At 35.3% G+C, this 21,549-nt stretch overlaps 2 protein-coding genes across 2 annotated transcripts; one reads left to right on the top strand and one right to left on the bottom strand.

Moving 5' to 3' along the window:
- Positions 1 to 524: 524 nt before the first annotated feature.
- Positions 525 to 12,190, bottom strand: LOC149416198 (uncharacterized). Its single transcript, XM_089642077.1, has 6 exons — positions 11,983 to 12,190; positions 9,836 to 9,976; positions 7,190 to 8,225; positions 5,703 to 5,902; positions 4,276 to 4,484; positions 525 to 696 (listed from the first exon to the last, which is right to left on the bottom strand). The coding sequence occupies exons 1-6, from the start codon at positions 12,127 to 12,129 to the stop codon at positions 579 to 581; spliced, it is 1,851 nt and encodes a 616-aa protein (XP_089498203.1). The 5' UTR covers positions 12,130 to 12,190; the 3' UTR covers positions 525 to 578.
- A 4,652-nt stretch (positions 12,191 to 16,842) lies between these two features.
- Positions 16,843 to 18,097, top strand: LOC149416197 (uncharacterized). Its single transcript, XM_089642076.1, has 2 exons — positions 16,843 to 17,035; positions 17,334 to 18,097. The coding sequence occupies exons 1-2, from the start codon at positions 16,945 to 16,947 to the stop codon at positions 17,819 to 17,821; spliced, it is 579 nt and encodes a 192-aa protein (XP_089498202.1). The 5' UTR covers positions 16,843 to 16,944; the 3' UTR covers positions 17,822 to 18,097.
- The last annotated feature ends 3,452 nt before the right edge of the window (positions 18,098 to 21,549 follow it).

Genomic DNA, 21,549 nt, shown 5'->3' with positions numbered 1-21,549 from the left:
CTTGACAAACGGACTGCAATCTTTAGAGCACAGGCGTCAGGTAGGTATGCTGTCCTTGTTCTATCGGTATTACAATGGAAGATGCTCTGAGGAACTAGCGTCATTGATCCCTTCGGCACCGGTGCGTAGTCGGGATACACGCCAAACGCGCGCCCAACATTTGTATACGGTTGACATTTGTTGCATGAGAACGGGTCGCTTCTACGATACGTTCTTAAGTTCAACAGCTCGGCTGTGGAACGAACTGCCGGCCTCTGTGTTTCCTCCCTCCTACAACATGGGACTCTTCAAGACCCATGTTCACTCCTTCCTCTCCACAAAAATACCCTCCACACAGCATCCCCAAAGATGACATAGGCCCTGAGGGAAATTATTTTCTTCAGGGCCTCCTGTGTGGAGTTAATATATAATATAAAAAAAAAAAAAAGTTTCGATTTTGAAAATTTAAAGTTCATTTAACTTGAATAGAATTTCAAATCACTCGCCCGTATGTTTAATCATATTTATGTAATATATATGCCATAGTCCCATTAGCTGCGGACAGTTAATGTTGTATTAACACAAAATAAAAATAAAACTCACATGATGTGATAGTTCCTGGCGCTGGACTGCGTGAAGTCTCGCGGACAGCGGTCACACTTGTACGGACGCTCTTTCGTGTGCAACTTCTCGTGCCGCTTGTGCGTGCCCAGCGATCTAAACATGTATTACATTACACAAACCCCTGTTAACCCCTAGAGCAATTTTGGGAGATATTTCTCCCAGCCTGATGCGGACTCATAAAAGTCATGCTATCTCATTTTGTATTACGGTGATATTTATGATTAGATTACAGAAATACAGAATTTGATTTAACATTGAGAAAGTTCAGAATTGAACCACCACATTTTTAGTCATTCTGATTGCAAATAACCTCTACTGTCCAGTGTCGGCTCGTCTACAGCGGTCTTTTGGTCAAGGACCTCCCAAAATATACTGCAATAGTATTAACATAAAAAAAGGATTGAACAAACTACGCTGTTAAGATTTGTTTGGGCTTGATGAAGTCTTCAATAACAGACGCATGGTTTTTTTTTGTTTTTACTGCACAAAACTGCATTTCAATTTTATTTAATGTTACAAAGAGTTAAATTATTCCCGACCCAGACAAAACACCTTTACTAATGATCTGCAGACCATAATGACTGCTTGTTACTATTTTATAGGAGAGAAGAAGTGAAAAATTCACTCGGCGAGGCTTTTTATAATCTAATCAAGTAACACACACTGACAAGCTAATTGTCAACACAAACACTGTCAAAGAAAGCCAATTGATAAGCAAAACATCTGTTTTATCTGTTAGCCCCAGTTTTACCTCTGACCGCTAGGTGCTAGGCAGGAACCTGTAAAGTAACTGGTGGTGAACTTTGCTAATGGTTCGTACATTTTCAACAATCTATTTTTAATATTGATTAATTAATTTATTTTTAATATTTGTGCATAATCATATGGTAATAGCGAGTTCCAGTGACATCTAGCGTCCAAATGAGAACCTACTGTATGTACCTAGCGTGGGTCACATCAAGTTTTGTCCCCAAGCTATCTCATTTCTTTCTCTTTGTTATACAGACAAAGGAGGTCAACACTATCATGTCTAACGTATGCTTAGTATCATACAAAATTTATTTTAAAGGGATTTTCAGACAGACGGTGAGATAGAGATATCTGCGACCTAAGATTATTAAGGTATTTGTTTCGTGTCGATGAATTGTTTTGACGCTTTTTCCGCTCCAACCATTAATGAGGCAAGGATTCAAATTTTACCAGTTTGACTCTGCGCAGTGTGGCTTTGAGTTGAATCGTGCTGCCCGCGCCTGCGCCGTAACGCAACCGTCATTTAATGACAGTTGTCAATAACACCTTGGATGTGTTACTTGGAACTTTATCCGGACTTATAATCAGTTCAATGTTACGTCATGCTATGAGTTACAATTAGTGCAATCCTCTCCGGGTTCCTGTGAATTCCTCCGCCATACGAGCGCTCACCAAAATTGTAAGTCACATTTGCGAGTACCTATCCTTTTGGTCAGCGAACTTAGCGTTAATTCACATAAGAACATACCTGCCTAGATTATTACAATTATAATCTGACCCATGTGTTGGTGGTCTACGCGACTATCGCACAGTATTAGAGGGAGATGTGAAAAAATGTCAGTCGCACAGACATAGGAATTAATAGACGAGAAGATAATGGCGAGGGGTAAAATCAACTGTTGAAGAACGAAGGGGGTAAAGCTGACTGTGATTCGTCAATAAATCAATCTGACAGTAAATAGGCATCTCGCATTATAATATCACCATTTAGTTCTTAAAAGTAAAATCTGCTTTTGAATGAATAGACATTTCTACATGGGAGCGCAAATTACTCGCCACGTTATGAACTAATTTGCGAAGTCCAAATTCGGCAAAGTAAGGCAGCTTCTATTTTCAGAGTCGTAGTTAGTTTCAGAGTATTTAGTTAAGACACTTTTACAAATGTCTCATAATTTACTTACCCCAGTAAACAACGATGAGCACACTTGAGAATCGCTACATTGTGATGTGATAGTGTATGTTTCTAAAACTGATCCATATAATACGGTGTGAATAAGCTTAAAATAAAGTAAAATAATGCTTACTTATGGAATGTAATATGACAATTGGGTTTATTCTCTTTTTCACATCTATTTTTACAAGTTTTCATAGTACAAGTCAACATTTTGCCGTGTTATTTCGTAAAATGAACCGATGATGCCTCGACCATAGTTCGCACAAGAATGATGACGTCACGTTTTCAAATTTCATTTGAGGCCATACGCGAGCCCAGCCGGCTCAATGGAACCGGTATGGGGAGTGGGGATAATACGCTTTTAATCACTTAGGGCAGGTCTACTAATATTCATATGTCTATGATGTTACATGATGTATACTGTATAATGGATCTTGGCGTACTTTTTGATTCCAAACCTAATTTAATATTAAAAACATTGTGAATAAAGCTTACTGCATGCTGGGCTTTGTTATCAGAAACAGTCGCGTATTTCAAAAGCCTGAAACCTACTTTCTGCTTTACTATACATATGTCCGTTCTCAGCTTGAATACTGCACCTCCATATGGACTCCACTTTACGATATCTATAAAGAAAATATTGAAAGTATCCAGAAGAAATTTCTGCGTTATCTCAACCACAGAATGAGCGGACCTAAACGGGGATACACAAATATGCTCTCGAAATATAACGTCTCCACTCTTACTAACCGGCGAACTTACCTTGACCTAATGACCTTGTACAAAATCTGTAACAACTTTATCGACTGTCCTGGCTTACTCAATCTAATAAACTTCAAAATACCACCCAGAACGACGAGGCTTAACGACTTATTTCATATTAGCCGGACGCGCACAAATGCTGGTGTCATAGATCCAATCAGAAGAATGTGCGAATTGTATAATAAAAACCAAAACCTGAAGGATTCCGACATAATTTTTGATACATATAGTACCTTTGGTAGGAAATTGAAGTCTGTTTTCCTATAAAAAAAAAGAAAATTTGTACTTACTTTATTCACTATACTCATACTTTTTTATGATTTATCTCTAAACTTGTATAAAAAATATTTGTACACTTTTATTTGACACTGAGCATTATCTATATACAAAATAATTTTCTTTTATACTTTTTCCTTATTTACATGTAAAAAAATATTTAAAAGTGTTATCTACCAGTCAATCAGTTATTGTTTTACAAAATTATCTTTTAATTACTGTCTGTATCTGTGTTTTCTCCAAATAAATAAATAGAAATAATAAAAAGAGAGAAAAATAAAGAATTAAAAAAAAAAAGTTATCATTTTTCTCAGTTCATTTGCGGGTGCAATAGAATGAATATATAGGTACTTTTGCTTTCATTGTTTACTTTTTAAGTCTACTGATAAACAATGGACTGAGTTTGGAGTCAATAAAAGTTTAAATTAAAACTTTTAAATGGAAAAGATCTTTAAAAGAAAAAAAAATACATTAATTAGTTATATGAGTAAATAAATAATCTTAAATTAAACAATATTGTAATGCCGGCTTGAGAATAAGTGAGTTCCGGTAAATTGATTACATACATAGGCGTTTTTTTAATATTCATTACGCATTAGCAATATGTATTAACATTTCATATTAATTTTTTTTCTTTGCCTCTGCTACTGTCACCCAATTTGGTTTGATCCATAGCTTTTGGGAAACCCTGTATTTTATTATATACTGACTTGCTGATCTTCCCGCAGTGTGCGCACACGAAGGTGGGTCGCTCGCCGTCGTGCGCGGCGGCATGTCCGAGGGCGGACTTGGCCGCGCAGAACACGGCGGGACAGCGCGCGCAGCGGTAGCGCTCGGAGTGCGTCTGCCGGTGCCGCGACAGGGACACGGCGCCCGAGTAGCGCAGCGTGCATACGGAACACTCGTGCGTGCCAAACGACTGTAATCAATTATACGACTTGTTCATTATTCTTACCTTTTTCACAATATCTTCAGTTTTAGGCTAAATTACAGACTCATTCGCAGTTGTTTTGAAAAGTTGCAGTTCGGATCCGAAACAAAAGGTACACAATTTTTCCAGAACTGATAACTAAACATTTGAACACCATTTACATTACATTTGTAGCGATGCTACGAGGTTTATCTAGAACACTCCAGACGCAATGCGAAACGTTCCAACGTTCCCACCTACGGCCTACGAGTACTTGCCGCTGAGAGAACTACCTACGTCAACACGTTGCGAGTTTGACCCAGTACATTTCGCGCATACGCTAGAAGGGTCTAGACAATCACCTAGGCATAATTCCAGCGCCATCGAAACTACCAGAAGTATCCAGACTGAGCGAGTTGTCTCCAGTTTACCAGCGGTCTCACGTAGTTACTACCGCCATCGGCTGGACTATATAAATAGGCCCGGCGCAGCGAGCAGTCAGTCAGTCAGTCATCAGTCGTTCAACAATTTGCAAGTCTCGCGAGTGACAACCTGCGCACAGGACGATACACCCGGCTTTGCACGGTTCGTCCATGGACTCCAACGGTATCATCACAGCGCCCTGGTTCCAGCACATCTGACCAGCCCTACATCCACGCACTTAGATCCCGCGGCATCCTCGCCGGTCTATGCATCTCCCGCACAACCGCCGACCAGGTTCACCGCACCTTCGGCTTCCCTGTTCAGCACTGAAGACCCATGGTCTTCACCAGTACCTGACACCTCCACGAGTCCGGTCACCAGCAAGCGGCGTCGACTCAAAGACCTGCACATTGATTGTATTAACTGTCATTTTTAAAATTGGAAAAATATTTTAACTGTATTTTAAAAATTGGAACTGATTTATCAAAGACTATCCTGTGATTTTTCACAGGTTTAAGCTAATATTACACTAATATTACAATTTTGCAATCGGAGCACTTTTGGGAGTAATGAACTGTGGAGCAATAAATTAAAAGGCTCATTTTGAAAGATTACGGGTCGGATCAAAATAAAAGGTACACAGTTTTTACCCAGTGAATACTTCACAAGAATCCCAATTGTCTGGCATACGGTGGTGAGGAGGGGAAGGAGATGAGAGGGATAAAGGTGGAGATGCCAATCTAAATGGCACCAGACGGTTGGGAACAGTATATATTTTTTAAGATATGTAAATTTAATTTTCACCTCTTCGTGTCTCTGATTGTGCTGTTGCAAACTGGTTTCAGATACAAAATACTTGGCGCAGGCGTTGCAACGGTAGGGGGCGGCGAGGTACTTGGCAGCCAGTCGCATTCGCGCCAGCTCCTGAAGCTGTTGCTCCTCGGTCTGCCGCACCACGAGGACCTTGGACGGCTCAAAGCGTGTACGCGGCCTCTTCGCTGGAGCTAGAACATGTGAAAGAACATATAATACGTAGGCAAAGATGGCTGATGTATTCAACATGGTTCATGGCACATCTCTGTTGTTTCTATTATATATGACAATACCATTACAAAGTCATTATATTCTTCTATCTGTGAATTTTAACACATTTAATCCCAACATTTTTTTTAGGGAGATATATCTCCCAGCCCGATACGGACTCATAAAAGTCAGGCTACTCATTTTTTATTACTGTGAGAAATGTAACTTAAACAATGTTAGAAAGAGAGAACACCACGCTTTGTATTAGCATTTAAAAGTTTTTATTAGACGTTCTCTAAAAATTTTAAATAATTCTATAAAACGACATTTAGTTTGAAGAAAAAGGTGACAATAACATTTATAAATCCTTCGTCTAATTAAATATGTTTTATAGTTTCGTGAAAAGTGGTTTACAGTTTAAGCCAGAGGTTCCCAAAGTGGTCTATATAGACCCCCAGGGGTCGATATCGGCTTGCTGGGGGTCTATATCAGCGAGAAAAAAATTTGGGGGTACATACGAGCGGAACCCCATTTACCTTAAGTCAACATTTAGGAGTTCCGTAAATGACACAATACACCTAACACAAATAACACAGTTTACGTAGTACAATAGACTGAGAAATTACTTATTTGATTTTGTATTTTTATATTTTGTAAGGTTGTTTATTGACGTATATAAATAAAATTATACATTCCTTTTCTCGTCAGTATAGCAAAACATTAATATTATTAAGAGTTATTACTCTATCCTCAACGTGTGACTGTTTGGTACGGTTTATGGTCCGGCGGAGTCATTGGACCTTACTTTTTCAAAAATGAGGCTGGAGCAACAGTTACGGTGAATGGATTGCGCTATCGAGAGATGAGTAATGATTTTTTATGGCCGGAATTGGATGGTATTGATCTGGACAACGTTTACTTTCAACAAGACGGCGCTACGTGCCACACAAGCAACGAAACCATTTATCTTTTACGATTGAATATCAAAATAACACCTCTTGTTGGAAAACTCTGTGCAATGTATTTTTACATAAAATAGTTTATTTTAATGCTAATCATCTAATCCTTCATTTTTGGAGCAGAAAACAGCGGCAAACAAAACGTCGATTATGAGGATTTTATTTAGTTTTAATCAGCCTGAGATGCTGTTGTCCCTTTCGCTCAGGCTTTCGGGGGGTAACAGCGACAGTGACAGTTTTGTAAAATACCATTTATTACAATTTCTCCGTGACCGTGTTTCCTCTTTCAAAAATAAAAATAAAACTTACCGTGCTCTGCAACTTGTGACTTTTCACGTTTCAAATTTTTTCTTTGAACCTTGGCGTTGAGTGGTTCTACATCGCTCTCGTCAGTCTCTTTGTCATTAATTTCCACTCCATCTTTACCGCCTGTCTCCCTTTCTCCAAGCAATTCCTTTTTTGATACTCTTTTTTTAAACCTCACCACTCTCACTTTTTCTTCTTTCTCGTCATAACCAGATTCGTTGTGTTGAGAAAAATCACTTAAGTCATCATTTTCCAATTTAACGTTGCTGATTTTTATAAATTCATGCGCATTTACGTCCTGTGTTTGGTCTGATTTAAAAAAGTCTTCATCATTTGAATTAACATTTCTCCATCTGCTGTCATCTTTTTTAGGCGCGTCGTCATCTTTTGAATTGTTCCGTCTGTGTTCATTTGTTTGATGAGAGTCGTCATCGTTAGATATCAAATTGTTCCGTCTATGTTCATTTGTTTTATGTGCGTCGTCATCATCATTTGAGTTGTTCCATCTGCATTCATTTGTTTTAAGCAAGCCGTCATCTTTAAAACTAAAACTATTACAACAGCGTTTATTTGATTTATGTGAGTCGTCATCATTCAAATTAAAACTATTACGTCTGTATCTATTCATTTTATGTGATTCATCATCAAATGACTTCAAATTGTTTACGTTCCTTGTTTTATGCGAGTCGTCATCATCGTTCGATATAGAAGTCTTTAGTGACTTTCGATTATGCGAATTCAAAACTACCTTTCGTTGACATTTATTTATTTTAAACGAATCCTCGCTATCTTGTGGTGTATGTACAATGTTTAAGACTTCTTTTTTAATTGTTGGATCTTCCAAAGGTGAATTACGTGCTTCAATGTTTATCGAATCTTCGTTAGTAAGTAAAGTTTTGGACGGGCGATGAGTGTATATTTTGAATTTTCGTTTGCCATTGCTTACACTTTTACGTTGTAAACATTGTATGGAGAGAAGTGAAGATCTCGATAGCTCCGAGAAAGGAGAGGGCTGATTCGAAAACGTTTCTACATCAACCTGTAAATATGTAAAAAAAAAAAATACATTAGCATAGTAAATGAAAAAAAAAATATTTTAAACCACTTTATTGAATTATAAAGGTCGACCGGTCTTGGTTGCACTTAATCTTCTTCAGGACAATGGAGATATAAACTGAATTAAAATACAGAGGAAAATTACAAGGTAAACAAAATTATATATATAATGTCAATCCACAAAGTGTCTGCTTTCTTCCATAAGTTAATATAATAATTTATTTTACACAAATGAAAGAATATCTTTGTTTTAAACCACTTTATCAAATTTATATACGTCGACCGGTTTCGGTTGAACTCAACCTTCATCAGGACAGTACAAATATAAACTAAAATATAATACAGAGGAAGATTATTAAGTAAACAATAAAGAAAGAGAAAGTATATAAATGTGAGGGAGAGAGCATCAGGGCAGCAAAGTAGGTAGTGGGGTCGGGGAGGGGTGGGAATTACCCAGGGAGAAAGGAAACATCTTTAAAATAGGGCTTTTAGTTAGTTATCTGTTTGTTTAAAATTGGGCAATTATTGTTATTTTTATTTGCTTTTGATATTTCTAATGATTCTAAATTATTGAGACGTGTTCCTATTTTATTTTTATGTAGTATTTGAACTCCTGTCGTTCTATTAAATGTATGATTAGTATTAATTAGGTGTTCGGCAAATTCTGAAAAACCGGTATGTATTTGTTAAACACCTGACATGTTCTTTTACTCGAATATTTACATTACGCGCGGTTTTACCAATATATATTGCCGGGCAATCGTTGCAATTAAGTTTGTAGATCCCAGAATGGCTAAACGTATCTTCTTTATCTTTACAATTATTTAAAAATTTGGCTAAGTTATTATTAGTATAGAAGTAATTATAAAGACAAAGTGCATAGTAGATTGTTTTGAGCTGGCTTAGGTTGAGAAAGTTGCGAGTTTGTCTAAAAAGTAAATGAATTTTCTAAGTTTGTTTGCTGTAATGGTTATATGTTGTTTCCACTTCAAATTGCTGTCAAAAATAATACCTAAGTATTTAATTTTAGTTACCTGTTCTAATAATACTTTTGAAAGTCCAAAATCAAGCTCTATAATTGGCCAGTATAATAAATTCAGTAGCCATGCCAATTCAGTGGCGTGCTTAGACTGGAGGGACAAGCCAAGTACACTTGCTCTAGTTATCTAACTCGTACACGCGCAGTCAATATACCCCCGCGTCTAACATGCTAGAGCTTACCATTTTACTCACCAGGGAACATTATTGTAGTTTTAAGACATTTCCTCTGTGTATTTTAGCAACTGTCACATGCGTTTCTGTTAGTTTCATTCTGCCACGTATTTTGTTAGAATAAGTTTATAAAATGGAGTCTTCTTGAGCTGTGTTTATTTTTAAGAAATACCTACCTGTTTTAATTTTGAGCATATTTTGTTTTAATTGGACACAACATCAAACATTAGTTTTTTGGAGTGGCAGATTATTGAGAAAGTTTACTGTAAGTAGATAATCTTGTAAAACAGTAGCTTGAGAGAAACTCTCCATCTACGATGTAGGACTTGATGACAGCTTGAATGAGAGTATTTTCGGATTAAAATAAATTGCTAAATTAACCTGTTTGGAGTTGTACTGCATCTGCGCCCATTTCAGCAAGGTTCGGCTGGTCGTGAGGCATCCTTTTCTGAACTGGGCCGCTCGGAACAGCTGGTGGTAGCAAGGAATGCACATTTTGAGGACTTTATCTTCCGGGGATAGCTGGAATCGACAAACTGAATTAAAGGACAACCCGGAGCGGTATTATAATGAAAAATGGTTCCTTGAAAATACAGTGATGAAATATACAACTTTGAAGATAAAATATGGAGAACGATGAACTTATCTAACCTAACCTAAACAAACCTAACCCAACCAAACCTATTATTTTATAATTGTCTGTTTTATCTGGTTACTATAAAAGACAGTTAACCTCTCCTTATCTGTAGTGTGTATTTACTACACATTGCTTCTAATAACTTTAATAACTCTATAAATATAATAAATTCTGGGTTCAAATTTTAGGTATTCCTCCGTTATACATTTATGCACTGAATTTAAAAATAATATTTTACATAGTTTTCAAATTCAATTAAAAATCAGAGATTTTTGTTAAAAATCGGAAACAAATACACCAATACAATCAACCGTGTGACACTGCTACGCGAAGAGTGTGCGAGGAAATGACACGCTATTGATGTCCCGCTTTAATTCGCTATGCGCGAACATGAGAAATCCACACGTCCGCAGTTGTATTTTGATTTAGACCATCGATACGTACGACCACATAGCTGTGTGTGTGCCAGCCGCTAGCCAGTCGGTTGCGGACCGTCGTTAAATTTGGACCCCTCGCATGTTTTTTTAGCATCTGCCGATGGATTTTTCATGTTTTCAGCAATTAAATTACAATTACTATCACTTTTGATATAAAATATAATAAACATAAGCGATTAGCTATGAATATTCATATTTTTCCGATATTAAATCGCTTATTTTGAGATGTGTATTGACTACACAGCACCGGAACGCGTGGATTTTTTTAGCACAGTAAGGGAAAGGTTAAACCTGTTATTTTAGTTATATCAAAATACTACTAACGCAATCTGTGTGTACAGTACTTATTAAATAAACACCAGTTCATTCTGTCTCTTTATATAAAAGACCGTGTTTCATTTAATAAAACCCTCTTAACAGCTCAGGTACGGGTCTGAATCGAAGTCCGAGAAAGTTAGCCTCTCAAAAGCTAGGCGCACTGTACAGGGCTTGCAGATACTGGAATATTTGGATTTGTACACAATTTCTGTACAAATCGCGCTCAAAATATAAAAAATAAAAAAAAACACTTTAACCTGCGCAGAAACGGGCGGTTGGTTTGATAGATTACCCTACTGTAAGACATTTATTGCAATCTTTGTTCTATAGGTACTTAAATCTCATACGCTTTAGCAATACATGGCAAAATATATTTTTAAGACTTGATTATATCGACTTTTCTCTACTTTCTATAAATATATTTGACGGCCGGCATAGTCCAGTGGTAACGCATTGGACTGCCATTCCGAAGGTCGCGGGTTCGAACCCGGCGTGCGCAAATAAATTTTATTTGATTAATTTGTGTTATTTCACAATTAATTAATTAAAATAATATATAGTATATTTGCGGCACGTTCCAGAGTGGAAGATACTCTCAGTATCGCCCTGGTGTAAGACCACCATTCAGAATTGAAACGTTGCTCCAAATGGCTTTAGCCGTGTTTAGTGACTAGATCTGAATAGCCAGGTACTTCCCCACCTTCCTCTTTCCCTTCCCCACTTACCTTCAGCCTCACAACATCCCCCAATTGGGGATGCCAGTCTCACTGGCTCCAGACGGGAGCAGTTGGGACTCTTGTGAGGTATTCACTATAAAAATAAAAAAAATTTAAATAATATGCATGTAATATATATGTAAACCTTCAAGAAAAAATTCTCTAAATGATTTCTCTACTTTCTATAAATATAATATGCACATATTATATATGTAAACCTTCCGGAAGAAATTCTCTACATGATAGTGAAAATTCTATCAAAATCCGTTACGTAGTTTAGAAGAACTAAGCGCACAAACAGAAAGACACGGATTGCGACTTTATTTTATACTATTTAGAGAAGTTGAAATCAAGTGTGGCTGTATTTAAAAAGCCTTTACATGCAGCGGAATTCGACGAATTACCAAATATCTCACTTACCTCCATAAAGCAAATTTCACGCAAATTTAGTATAGAACTGTCATCTAGAAGTCTCATGTTAGAAGATTTCCTCAGGCAAGTTCTGCATACATTTTTACCAGCCACTTGCTCGAAAATTTTACTAACAAACTGTTCGGGTGAAGTCATTTTAAAGACAGGGAAGAAAAAAACACAAATTTGTTTACTTTGTTATCGAAATTTGAAATAAAAATATTGACATTTCGTTTAGCAATTTTTGACAGCAAACGTTTGAGTGTTGCCAACTTCAATAAATATTGAATAATTTACTTATTTTCATTCTATTATATTGTTTATAATGTTGAAGTCGAGTTATTCAGCGTTAGTTTGGTGTAAAAATAAAGGTTGTTGATAATCTTAGGCTTTATTAATATTTATGTACAGCAGATAAGGCCCCTTCATTTTATCTCTTACACTTATTCTAAATAACTCTAAATTTGTCGCGTAGAACAATATTTTCATAAAAATATTGTAAAAGTGTTACAGACGTCTGAAATTCTACGTTTTTCAAAATGGTGTCGGGTTCTTCTGCTAAACCGGGTGAGTTATTTTCTGTGTATTTCAAATTCGCTATTTTACCTGTTATTTTTTTTATTTCCCGTAAAAAAATACTGTTTTAAAAACAAGATAAATATATACCTATTTCCTGTGTACAAAAACGCTAACGAAATTTTTACTTAATTTCTTACTCCGATCGTAGATGGTGCTATTTGAGAGGATACTAATTTTAAATTGTATTTTTTTTTGCTGGAGTCAATGCACTATTCATGAAATTATTACAAACAAACCTCTGAAAACTTTACTTTGACGTTGAAAAATCCCTCTTAACTAACTAACTAACCATCGCGCCGTTTCCTCGCAGGGGTAGGCAGAGTGGACGGACCGCTAAACAACTCGGTCTTGGCAAACACTTCTTGCCTCATTCACATTCATACATACTCTTCCATTATTCTGACTCTTGACATGGCCCGACTCGATAATTCACTTGATCGTGCCATGTCTTTCTCTGGTGTTCCCGACTTCTGCTACCATTCGAATAATATATTCTCCTAACACTCATTTCTTCGCGCATTCGCTCTACTTGCCCAAACCATCTAACCACTGGATTGCTTTCGGTAATATAAATGCGCCAATTTAAATGCCTCCGATTGCTTTATTGAAAAAATTGCAAATTATCTCGTGATTCGGAAAAATATTTATTTTAAATTTTGAGCCCTTCCCGCGTCTAGTATTTTGCACTAAATACGAAGCTATTGAAATGCTTTATCCGATAAAACATAGATGTCGCAAATCCTAGGATTAACTCGTCATCTATGGAAATTTCAAGTTGCCCATTTTATTCAGAAATTCTCTGTGTTTGTTTCGCGTGCATTTTACAACTGTCATATATATAAATAATTGAAATGTCGTAAGTATATCATTTTAATTTAATATTACTGTACCAGTGTATCTGCTAATCATTTGTTTAACTATTTAACGTGTTATCAACTCTATTATTTAAAAAAATACTGTTTTTAATACATTTCTAAAACCAAATGTGAAATTTTGTGACGCCATTACAGAATGTGTTTTGTTTTAAAAAAAATCGATTTAATTAATTCATGTGTGCATTGGAAATAAAGTTATTCCGTTATAGTGATTCGTAACAAAGAGAAAAATATAAATTTTATGGTAATTATTCGGAATCGCTGGACAAGGATTATATGAAATATTTTAAAATAAAACCTTCTGATTTACCTTAATTACTATAAAAGGAATCTGACTGCATTTGGGATATTTTTAATTTTAGCATTTTAATTTTTAATTACGTAAATCGAAAATTCACTCTCGTTGTATGGGATGACAGCTGGAATGGTTTCTGTTGATAAAATTTTTTTTGTTTGTATTCCTGATACGAGTGGCTATATTTTTTACCATGTGCAAATACTAGGTAGGTACTATTTTAGCCAAACTCGAAAAATAAAATAACGATATTTAGGTATGTTTTATAAAATGGAAAAATTAAAAAAGGTGATGTTATTATAGGTTAGGTTGGATAATTTTAGGTTAGGTTGGTTTATTATTAGGATTTAGGTTAGGATAGATTGGATATTATAGGTAAGGTTGTATTATTATAGGTTAGGTATGATTATTATTAGGATATAGGTTAGGTTGGATTATTATAGGTTAGGTTAGAATATTGTAGGTTAGGTTCGATTATTATAGGTTAGGTTGGATTATTATTAGGATATAGGTTAGGTTAGGTTAGGTTGGATTAGGTAGAATGAAATCACAAACCAGTCTATACAAACCTAGCGTAGCCCACAAACTACTTGAAAACTGGGAGATAACTCTAAAGGGGACGCGAGCAGGCGTTATTAAAGGTTCCCAACATTTATAGGTTAAGTTAGGTTGGATTATTATAGGTTAGGTTAGGTTGGATTATTATAGGTTAGGTTAGTTTGGATTATTATAGGTTAGGTTAGGTTAGGTTGGATTATTATAGGTTAGGTTAGGTTGGATTATTATAGGTTAGGTTAGGTTGGATTATTATAGGTTAGGTTAGGTTGGATTATTATAGTTTAGGTTAGGTTAGGTTGGATTATTATAGGTTAGGTTAGGTTGGATTATTATAGGTTAGGTTGGGTTAGGTTGGATTATTATAGGTTAGGTTGGATTATTATTAGGACATAGGTTAGGTTAGTTTAGGTTGGATTATTATAGGTTAGGTTGGATTATTATAGGTTAGGTCGGTTTATTATTAGGATTTAGGTTAGGTTAGGTTGGATAATTGTAGGTTAGGTTCGATTATTATTAGGATATAGGTTAGGTTAGGTAAGGTTGGATTATTATAGGTTAGGTTAGGTTGGATTATTTTGGGTTAGGTTAGGATATAGGTTAGTTTAGGATATAGGTTAGTTTAGTTTAGGTTTGATTATTATAGGTTAGGTTACTATATTTTAGGTTAAATAAAACAATAATTATAATAATACCTAAATATAAATAATTTAAGTTTTTTAAGTAACATAAAAATATTTTATTTTTCGAGTTTGGCCAAAACAGTACCTAACTAGAATTTGCATTCTGAAATGATTCAAATTCTAGCCACTCGTATCAGGAATACAAACAAAAGAAAATTTTATCAACAGAAACCATTCCAGCTGTCATCCCATACAACGAAAGTGAATTTTCGATTTACGTAATTAAAAATTAAAATGCTAAAATTAAAAATATCCCAAATGCAGTCAGATTCCTTTTATAGTAATTAAGGTAAATCAGAAGGTTTTATATAAAAATATTTCATATAACCCTTGTCCAGCGATTCCGAATATTTACCAATTTTATATAGATTGGGTGTTTTTTAAACAAGCAACTTGCATTTGAAATCTGTAGCAATTTATGAACATAAATTCGCCATTTTAGGCCATTTCTGGAATTAAGGTCCCACTACACAATACGTTTTCGATGATTTCGTTTTATGATTAATTAATTTATTTCAAATTTGAAGGTTTGAATGTATTTTACAAAATATAAGTATTTACATTAATTATTTTGAATATAAAATATATAGTGGACTGATGAGAGGCAGAGGGAGACGAGGGATTGGGCCAGCCGCTGGTGCCGCTCCAGTATCAGCACTAGCTGCAGAACGAGGGCGAGGTCGTGGACGTAGGCGAGGAGCTGTAGCTACAGCTCGGTATGGAGTGTTAGTATTTTTTAATATTTTTAAAGTTGCTCTTTTATTGTGGATCTGTATTGTGCTATCATATATATTTTTTATATTTTAACAGTGATCCAGCTTTACTAATAGTGAGAGGATCGCGCCAGGGCCCAAAAGGCAGTAAGGGCCCAGTCTGCTTCCTTCCAACTGGAATTTGAATTCAGAAAGTTCCAGAAGCAGGCGGCGCGGATCCTTCTCCCCACTGCGCCCCCAAGAAAAACAAAAAAAAGTAAGTGAACGTGTTTAAATATCCATGATACAATATTATTGTTTTCCTGAGTGTTCTGCAACAGTGAGAGTGAGTTGGATTAGCGTTGGTTATATGTGCATTGTACACATGAGGTAGAATCGAAGCTGTCCATGACACTGATGTTGATTTTCCATTTATTTTACCTACTGGCTTTTTACAGATTCAGTTCACGCGTGAATGAGAACAATCCGTTAATGTGATTAATGTATACATATATATATATATATATATTTTTTTTTTTAATGTTTCTTTATTCAATGAAATTAATAGTTACATGCATTGAGGAATTTTTCGACCACCATGCTAGGCACATGCCCGTGTTATGGTGGTCGGTTTTTGGTTTCTCAGTTAGGTAAATTACATATGTATTAATGAACCACATTGTAAACTGTTGATTTCCCTAAAGTAAAATAGATACATAAAAAAGAATATAAAAAGTATGTAGTTATAAAATATATAAAATTAAACATAATACTATAGAGTAAGCAAATAAGAAAGGATTATTTTTATTATGGAAATCTATATGTGCTTGATTAAATTGGTAGGTACATTATTTTGCAGCAATTATGTACAAATAAATCAAAGTTAGAATTCATGTTTCAAGTCTGGCGAATTACACTGAATACTGGAGTCAATTTTTATTGTTACCTAGTTTACTCAGCTGGTAACTAAGGTGGCACAGTATGTTTTCAGAATTCCATCTCCGGAGAGATTAGGGTGTCCTTTTTCACTAGGGACACCAGCAACATTACCTTCACCAGTTCCCCCAACATTGACATCTCCCGCTACCTTCACTCCATTACCTGGGACATCACGGGATGAACCGCGGTGGGGTGATGATAGCGAGTTGTGGGTGGACGTCCCACTCTACCAAGAAGTGTCCGCGTTTGGAAACGGTGAGTTTATTTTTTAAAACACTCTACCGGGTGCGGACCGTAATTGAAAAATAGACGCATTAAATTAGTTTGTGATTTCTGTTGTTTCAGAAACGAACATGGTGGATAGCCGCGGGAGCGATGTGGACGATGAAGCGAGCGACGTGGACGCAGCAGCTCGCTATCAAGAAAAGTCAACACTTAGGAACCGTAAGTTATAAAACTAAATAACTAACCACCAAATCCACCATACCATTTCCCCGCAGGGGTAGGCAGAAATTATGGACCGCTACACAACTCCGTCTTGGCAGACAAACTCTTTGCTTTATTCACAAGCATACATCGTCTCATACATACACTGATGTTATTCTAACCCTTGACATTGCCCGCCTCAAGTATTTGATTCGTTTGATCGTGCTATTAGTTTATTTTTTAAGCGTCGTACCAGAGGCGGTCCGTAATTGAAATACAGACCCATTAAATTAATTTGTGATTTTTGTTGTTTCAGAAACGGACATGAAGGATAGCCGCGCAAGCGACGTGGACGACGAAGCGAGCGACGTGGACGATGAAGCAAGCGACGTCGACCACGTAGTGAGCAACGAGGATACTTTATGCATGTTACCAGAACCATCTCAAATTTTTAGCAATGCACTTCACCCCGCTTTGGCCATAGAACTTAGGAGACAAGACCAGGATGATAGGCAGGCAATGCGATCGATTCTGCCGCCTGAGGTTTTTTTGTGTGATAGCATCCCCAATTGGGGGTATGTTATGAGACTGAAGTTATGGAAGGAGATGGGGAAGAGGAAGGTGGTGAAGTACTTGGCTATTCACTTGTGTTTGGTGACCAGACCTTTCCGCATTCTTTCCACGTTCTTTCCGCGTATTTACATCTCATTAAAATGTTGTTACGACAAAGCTCCCAAAGGTTCGATTTTGGGGTCCTTTTGGAGAAGGTTTGGTGGACGTTTAATATGTATATTTCAATTCTGATCATTGAAATATACATATTGAAAAATGCATAGGTATTTTCGTTTTTCCCTGTATATTGTACACATTTCTTGTTTTGTTTTTGTCTTTTTATGTATGTTTTTTCAATTTGTCTATATCTAGTAAAGTGGCTATTTTAGATCTAGTCACTATACATAATGAAACCATTTCAAGCAATGTTCAAATTTGAATGGCGGTCTGTCACCAGGGCGATACTAAGAGTATAACTCTGGAACGAGGCATAATGATACTATATATTGATTTGTTTAAATTATATGACACCAATAAAAAATTTAATTATTTTTATTGCAAGTAATAAATAAATAAATTGTTTTCTTCTATAATTTATTTCCCTCCCAACTATTTTTTTTCAAAACCCAACTTTTAGGTATAAAAATCATAAAGATTTTAATAAAATAAAATACTTTTTTTAAAACCACGAGTTTTAAATAATTTTTACAACCGACCGGTTTCGCTTTACTCAAGCATCTTCAGGGTACAAATTATTACTACTTGTGGTTTTAAAACTAAAATTATTTTATTAAATATGTCAAACCACAAAGTGATTGCTTTCTACAATAATATAAAGATTTTAATTACCGTTCTAAGCTCCTACAAGTTTGACATGAAAGGTTTCATCACCATCGTCAACTTTGCTAGGTTAATTCACCTGGTGTGTACTGAGCTTAAACGCTGTAAAATCACGTATTCTGGAGGAAAAATGTCGAAATAACACGGAATTTAAGCAATTTACAAAGTATTTTCTGAAAGATTAGTAATATGTATTGCTTTGATATATATCTTATTAAAAACCTTGTTTCTTGTTTTACTATCCAATATAAAAACATGGTCATAAATATCCAGTATTAGATCTCAATTATATAAAAAACGGCGCTTCGATTTTGACATTGTAAAATAGACTGTCTGTATTATACTATTCAATTAGTTAAAAAAGGCAAAAATTGTAATAATTGTTATTGGTAATTATAGACAATAAAATTATCTTTCTAATTTAATACAATTTCAGTGTGTTAAATGTACTAAATATAGTAATTTAGTTCTTTACATTTGGACAGTCCGTGATCAAATTCTTTAAAATATTTTTTCACCCACGATCTCTGAAAGGTTGTTTACGGTTAAAACATAAATATACCACTCTCGGTTAAAATAAAGTCTTTTTTCCATAGACATGTATCATTTATTATCAAGTAAACCACAGACAACATACAGAAATATAAAATATTTAATGTTGACTCGAAAAAGTACCTGTCACTGCAATTTCGAAGTAAAAAATACGCAGGATTCACGCGATTATAAATTTTACGATTTTTTTATATTTTTTCTATAAATCCTACAAAAATGAAACAAACAACAAAATACAGATTAACTCATTGGCTATATAGCACTATAATAAGTTTGTATGACTTCATGTAAAAATTCTAAGTTATGTTTTATTTAATGTTGGCGAAAAATTAAAAAAAATGATCGTCTGGATATCTCGAGCAATCGAGGCAAAATTATTTATTTCGCGTGGTCGCTCCAGTGGGCATCCCTTTCTTAATCTATCTCATTACGCTTACATCAGCCTTGCACTCCTTGCGAATCTCCACATTTCTCTGCCAGTTCCATGCCACACTTCCATACCTCAGGGTAGGTACCAGAACTTCATTGTGGACTGCTAGCTTCGCATCTTTGGACAATTTTTTGTGAGCGCCAACTGCGTTCAGTCCTCCATTAATGGAGTTACCTGCATTTACCCTTCTTTCAATATCTCTGTCAGCCTTCCCATCTCTCTAGACCATACTTCCTAAATATACAAACTCATCCACCTGCTCCAAGTATTCCTCATTCACAACTATATTGCATACTGTTTTCGTACTCTCTCTTTCAAACACCCTTACTTAAAACCATAGATATATAACACCCATAGTAGACTAGATCGCCAATCACCCTACCTCCCGTATAGCAGCGCCCGTAGTGATTTGAAGAGCCGATCCGCCATCTTGTAAAGGTCAGCCGTGATTTGCCTGCTTGTGTATAATGGAGAATTGATTGCAAGTTTATCAAGTTTAATTAAATATTTTGGATTGTTTGAACCATGGTTGTGGCGTGTGCAGCATGGGGTTGCACCAACAGACGCAACAAGAAGAGAAAATTAGAATTTAATTAGAAATATAGTATACATTTCATAAAAAGATGTTTAAACAAATATTTATTTATTTATATATATATATATATATATATACGCCTAAAAAGGCTTTTACATAGAAGTGATACATGATGCAGTGTACATAGGAGAATATGTATTATACAGGAGATATTGCCAGTAAATAGGTATAATCCATTTTAAAGAAGGTACAAAATACACACTTGTAAAATTGTGATTACAAGTATAATAAGAAAATATTAAAAAATATGAAGCAATATTAGTAAAATGTAAGAGTAACACAAAGTAAAAAAGAAATTACAACAACACTACATATAAGACAAAACATTAAAACTAATTTACCAACGCTACTCTAATTTGAAGGATTCAACAAAGTGTTGGTGTAGATTACCCATGCTTAATTCTATATATGGAGTCAATAAATAAATAAATAGCGCCCCCATACTTGTTGCCCAGATCATGCATCCTATTGGTCAGTGAGTGTGTCTGATAGTTGGTCGAGTATGTATTACAGAAAAATGTTATATTTTGTCTTGTATTCCTAGTCGGCACATGTAGTTTAATAGTGGCAAGGATGGCAGGACTATCAATTAAGTTGTTAATGACTCTGTGTAACACAACCAGGTCTGAAATAATTCTCCTGTCAGACAGTGTTATTAGATGCAATTGATTCATCAAACTGACATAATTAATGTAATCAATAGGAATTCTGAGCTTAAAATTTACGTACTTAAGAAATTTGTGCTGAACTCTTTCTATATTATTCTAGTGAACTTTATAAAAAGGGGACCAAATAGGTGAATTATACTCCAATTGACTTCTGACTAATGAAATATAGAGGGTTCTCATACAATCTATGGACTTAAAATTAAGTTAATATTAGTTAAAGTTCTGCAAAGGAAGCCAAGCATCTTTAAAGTCTTATTAGATATTTATAGTTGATGTGTTCAATGAATGACAAGTTTTCATCGAATATTACACCCAAGTCACGAATATGTGATACTGATATTAATTTAATGTATATTCATGTAGTATATTATAACTGATAATATACTACATGAATTAAGTTGTTAATAAGAACTCCTGGATGACCCAATGCTCCAAAATCCTACAAAGAAACGGCCTAGATGAAAGCGACACTCAGAACCGAAGAAGCTATAACCTGAGAACGAGAAGAGCCGACAGCCTACCTAGGCAATGAGTTGTGATAGTGCTAGGAAGAAGAAGAAGAAGAAGAAGAATATAATGTAGTATATTATAACTGAACCAAAGGGCACACAAACTCCAATGGCTCGGAGGGCTTTGAAGCAGAGAATAGACGGTTATCTCGAGAGTATTTTTTTCAAATCAAATCAAATCAAAAATTATTTATTGTAAAATAAAAATTACAAAAGGTGTAGCTTATGGGTAGACCCCATTTCTTCCAGCTAACCACATTTATTACAATGTTTATATAATATTATTTGTTTTATTATAATAATTACAATGTTTATACAGATAAAATAACAATATACCAATGAAAAAATACAAATATATATACCAATAAAAATAGGCGTTTCATTTA

The sequence above is a fragment of the Hesperophylax consimilis genome, chromosome 17 (assembly GCF_061612785.1).
Source record: "Hesperophylax consimilis isolate HC1 chromosome 17, BYU_Hcon_1.0, whole genome shotgun sequence".
In the NCBI taxonomy this organism is placed as follows: Eukaryota; Metazoa; Arthropoda; class Insecta; order Trichoptera; family Limnephilidae; genus Hesperophylax; species Hesperophylax consimilis.
The sequence above is the reverse complement of the archived record's forward strand: the minus strand, read 5'-3'. Positions and strand labels throughout refer to the sequence as shown.

Excerpts from the sequence above, each read along its gene's own strand:
- LOC149416198 (XM_089642077.1), bottom strand. The coding sequence starts at position 12,129 with ATGACTTCACCCGAACAGTTTGTTAGTAAAATTTTCGAGCAAGTGGCT. Across the intron at positions 9,977-11,982 it reads GTGAAATTTGCTTTATGGAG|CTATCCCCGGAAGATAAAGT; the intron begins GTAAGTGAGATA and ends TGTCGATTCCAG. Across the intron at positions 697-4,275 it reads CACTGCGGGAAGATCAGCAA|ATCGCTGGGCACGCACAAGC; the intron begins GTCAGTATATAA and ends ATACATGTTTAG.
- LOC149416197 (XM_089642076.1), top strand. The coding sequence starts at position 16,945 with ATGGTGGATAGCCGCGGGAGCGATGTGGACGATGAAGCGAGCGACGTG. Across the intron at positions 17,036-17,333 it reads AAAGTCAACACTTAGGAACC|AAACGGACATGAAGGATAGC; the intron begins GTAAGTTATAAA and ends TTGTTGTTTCAG.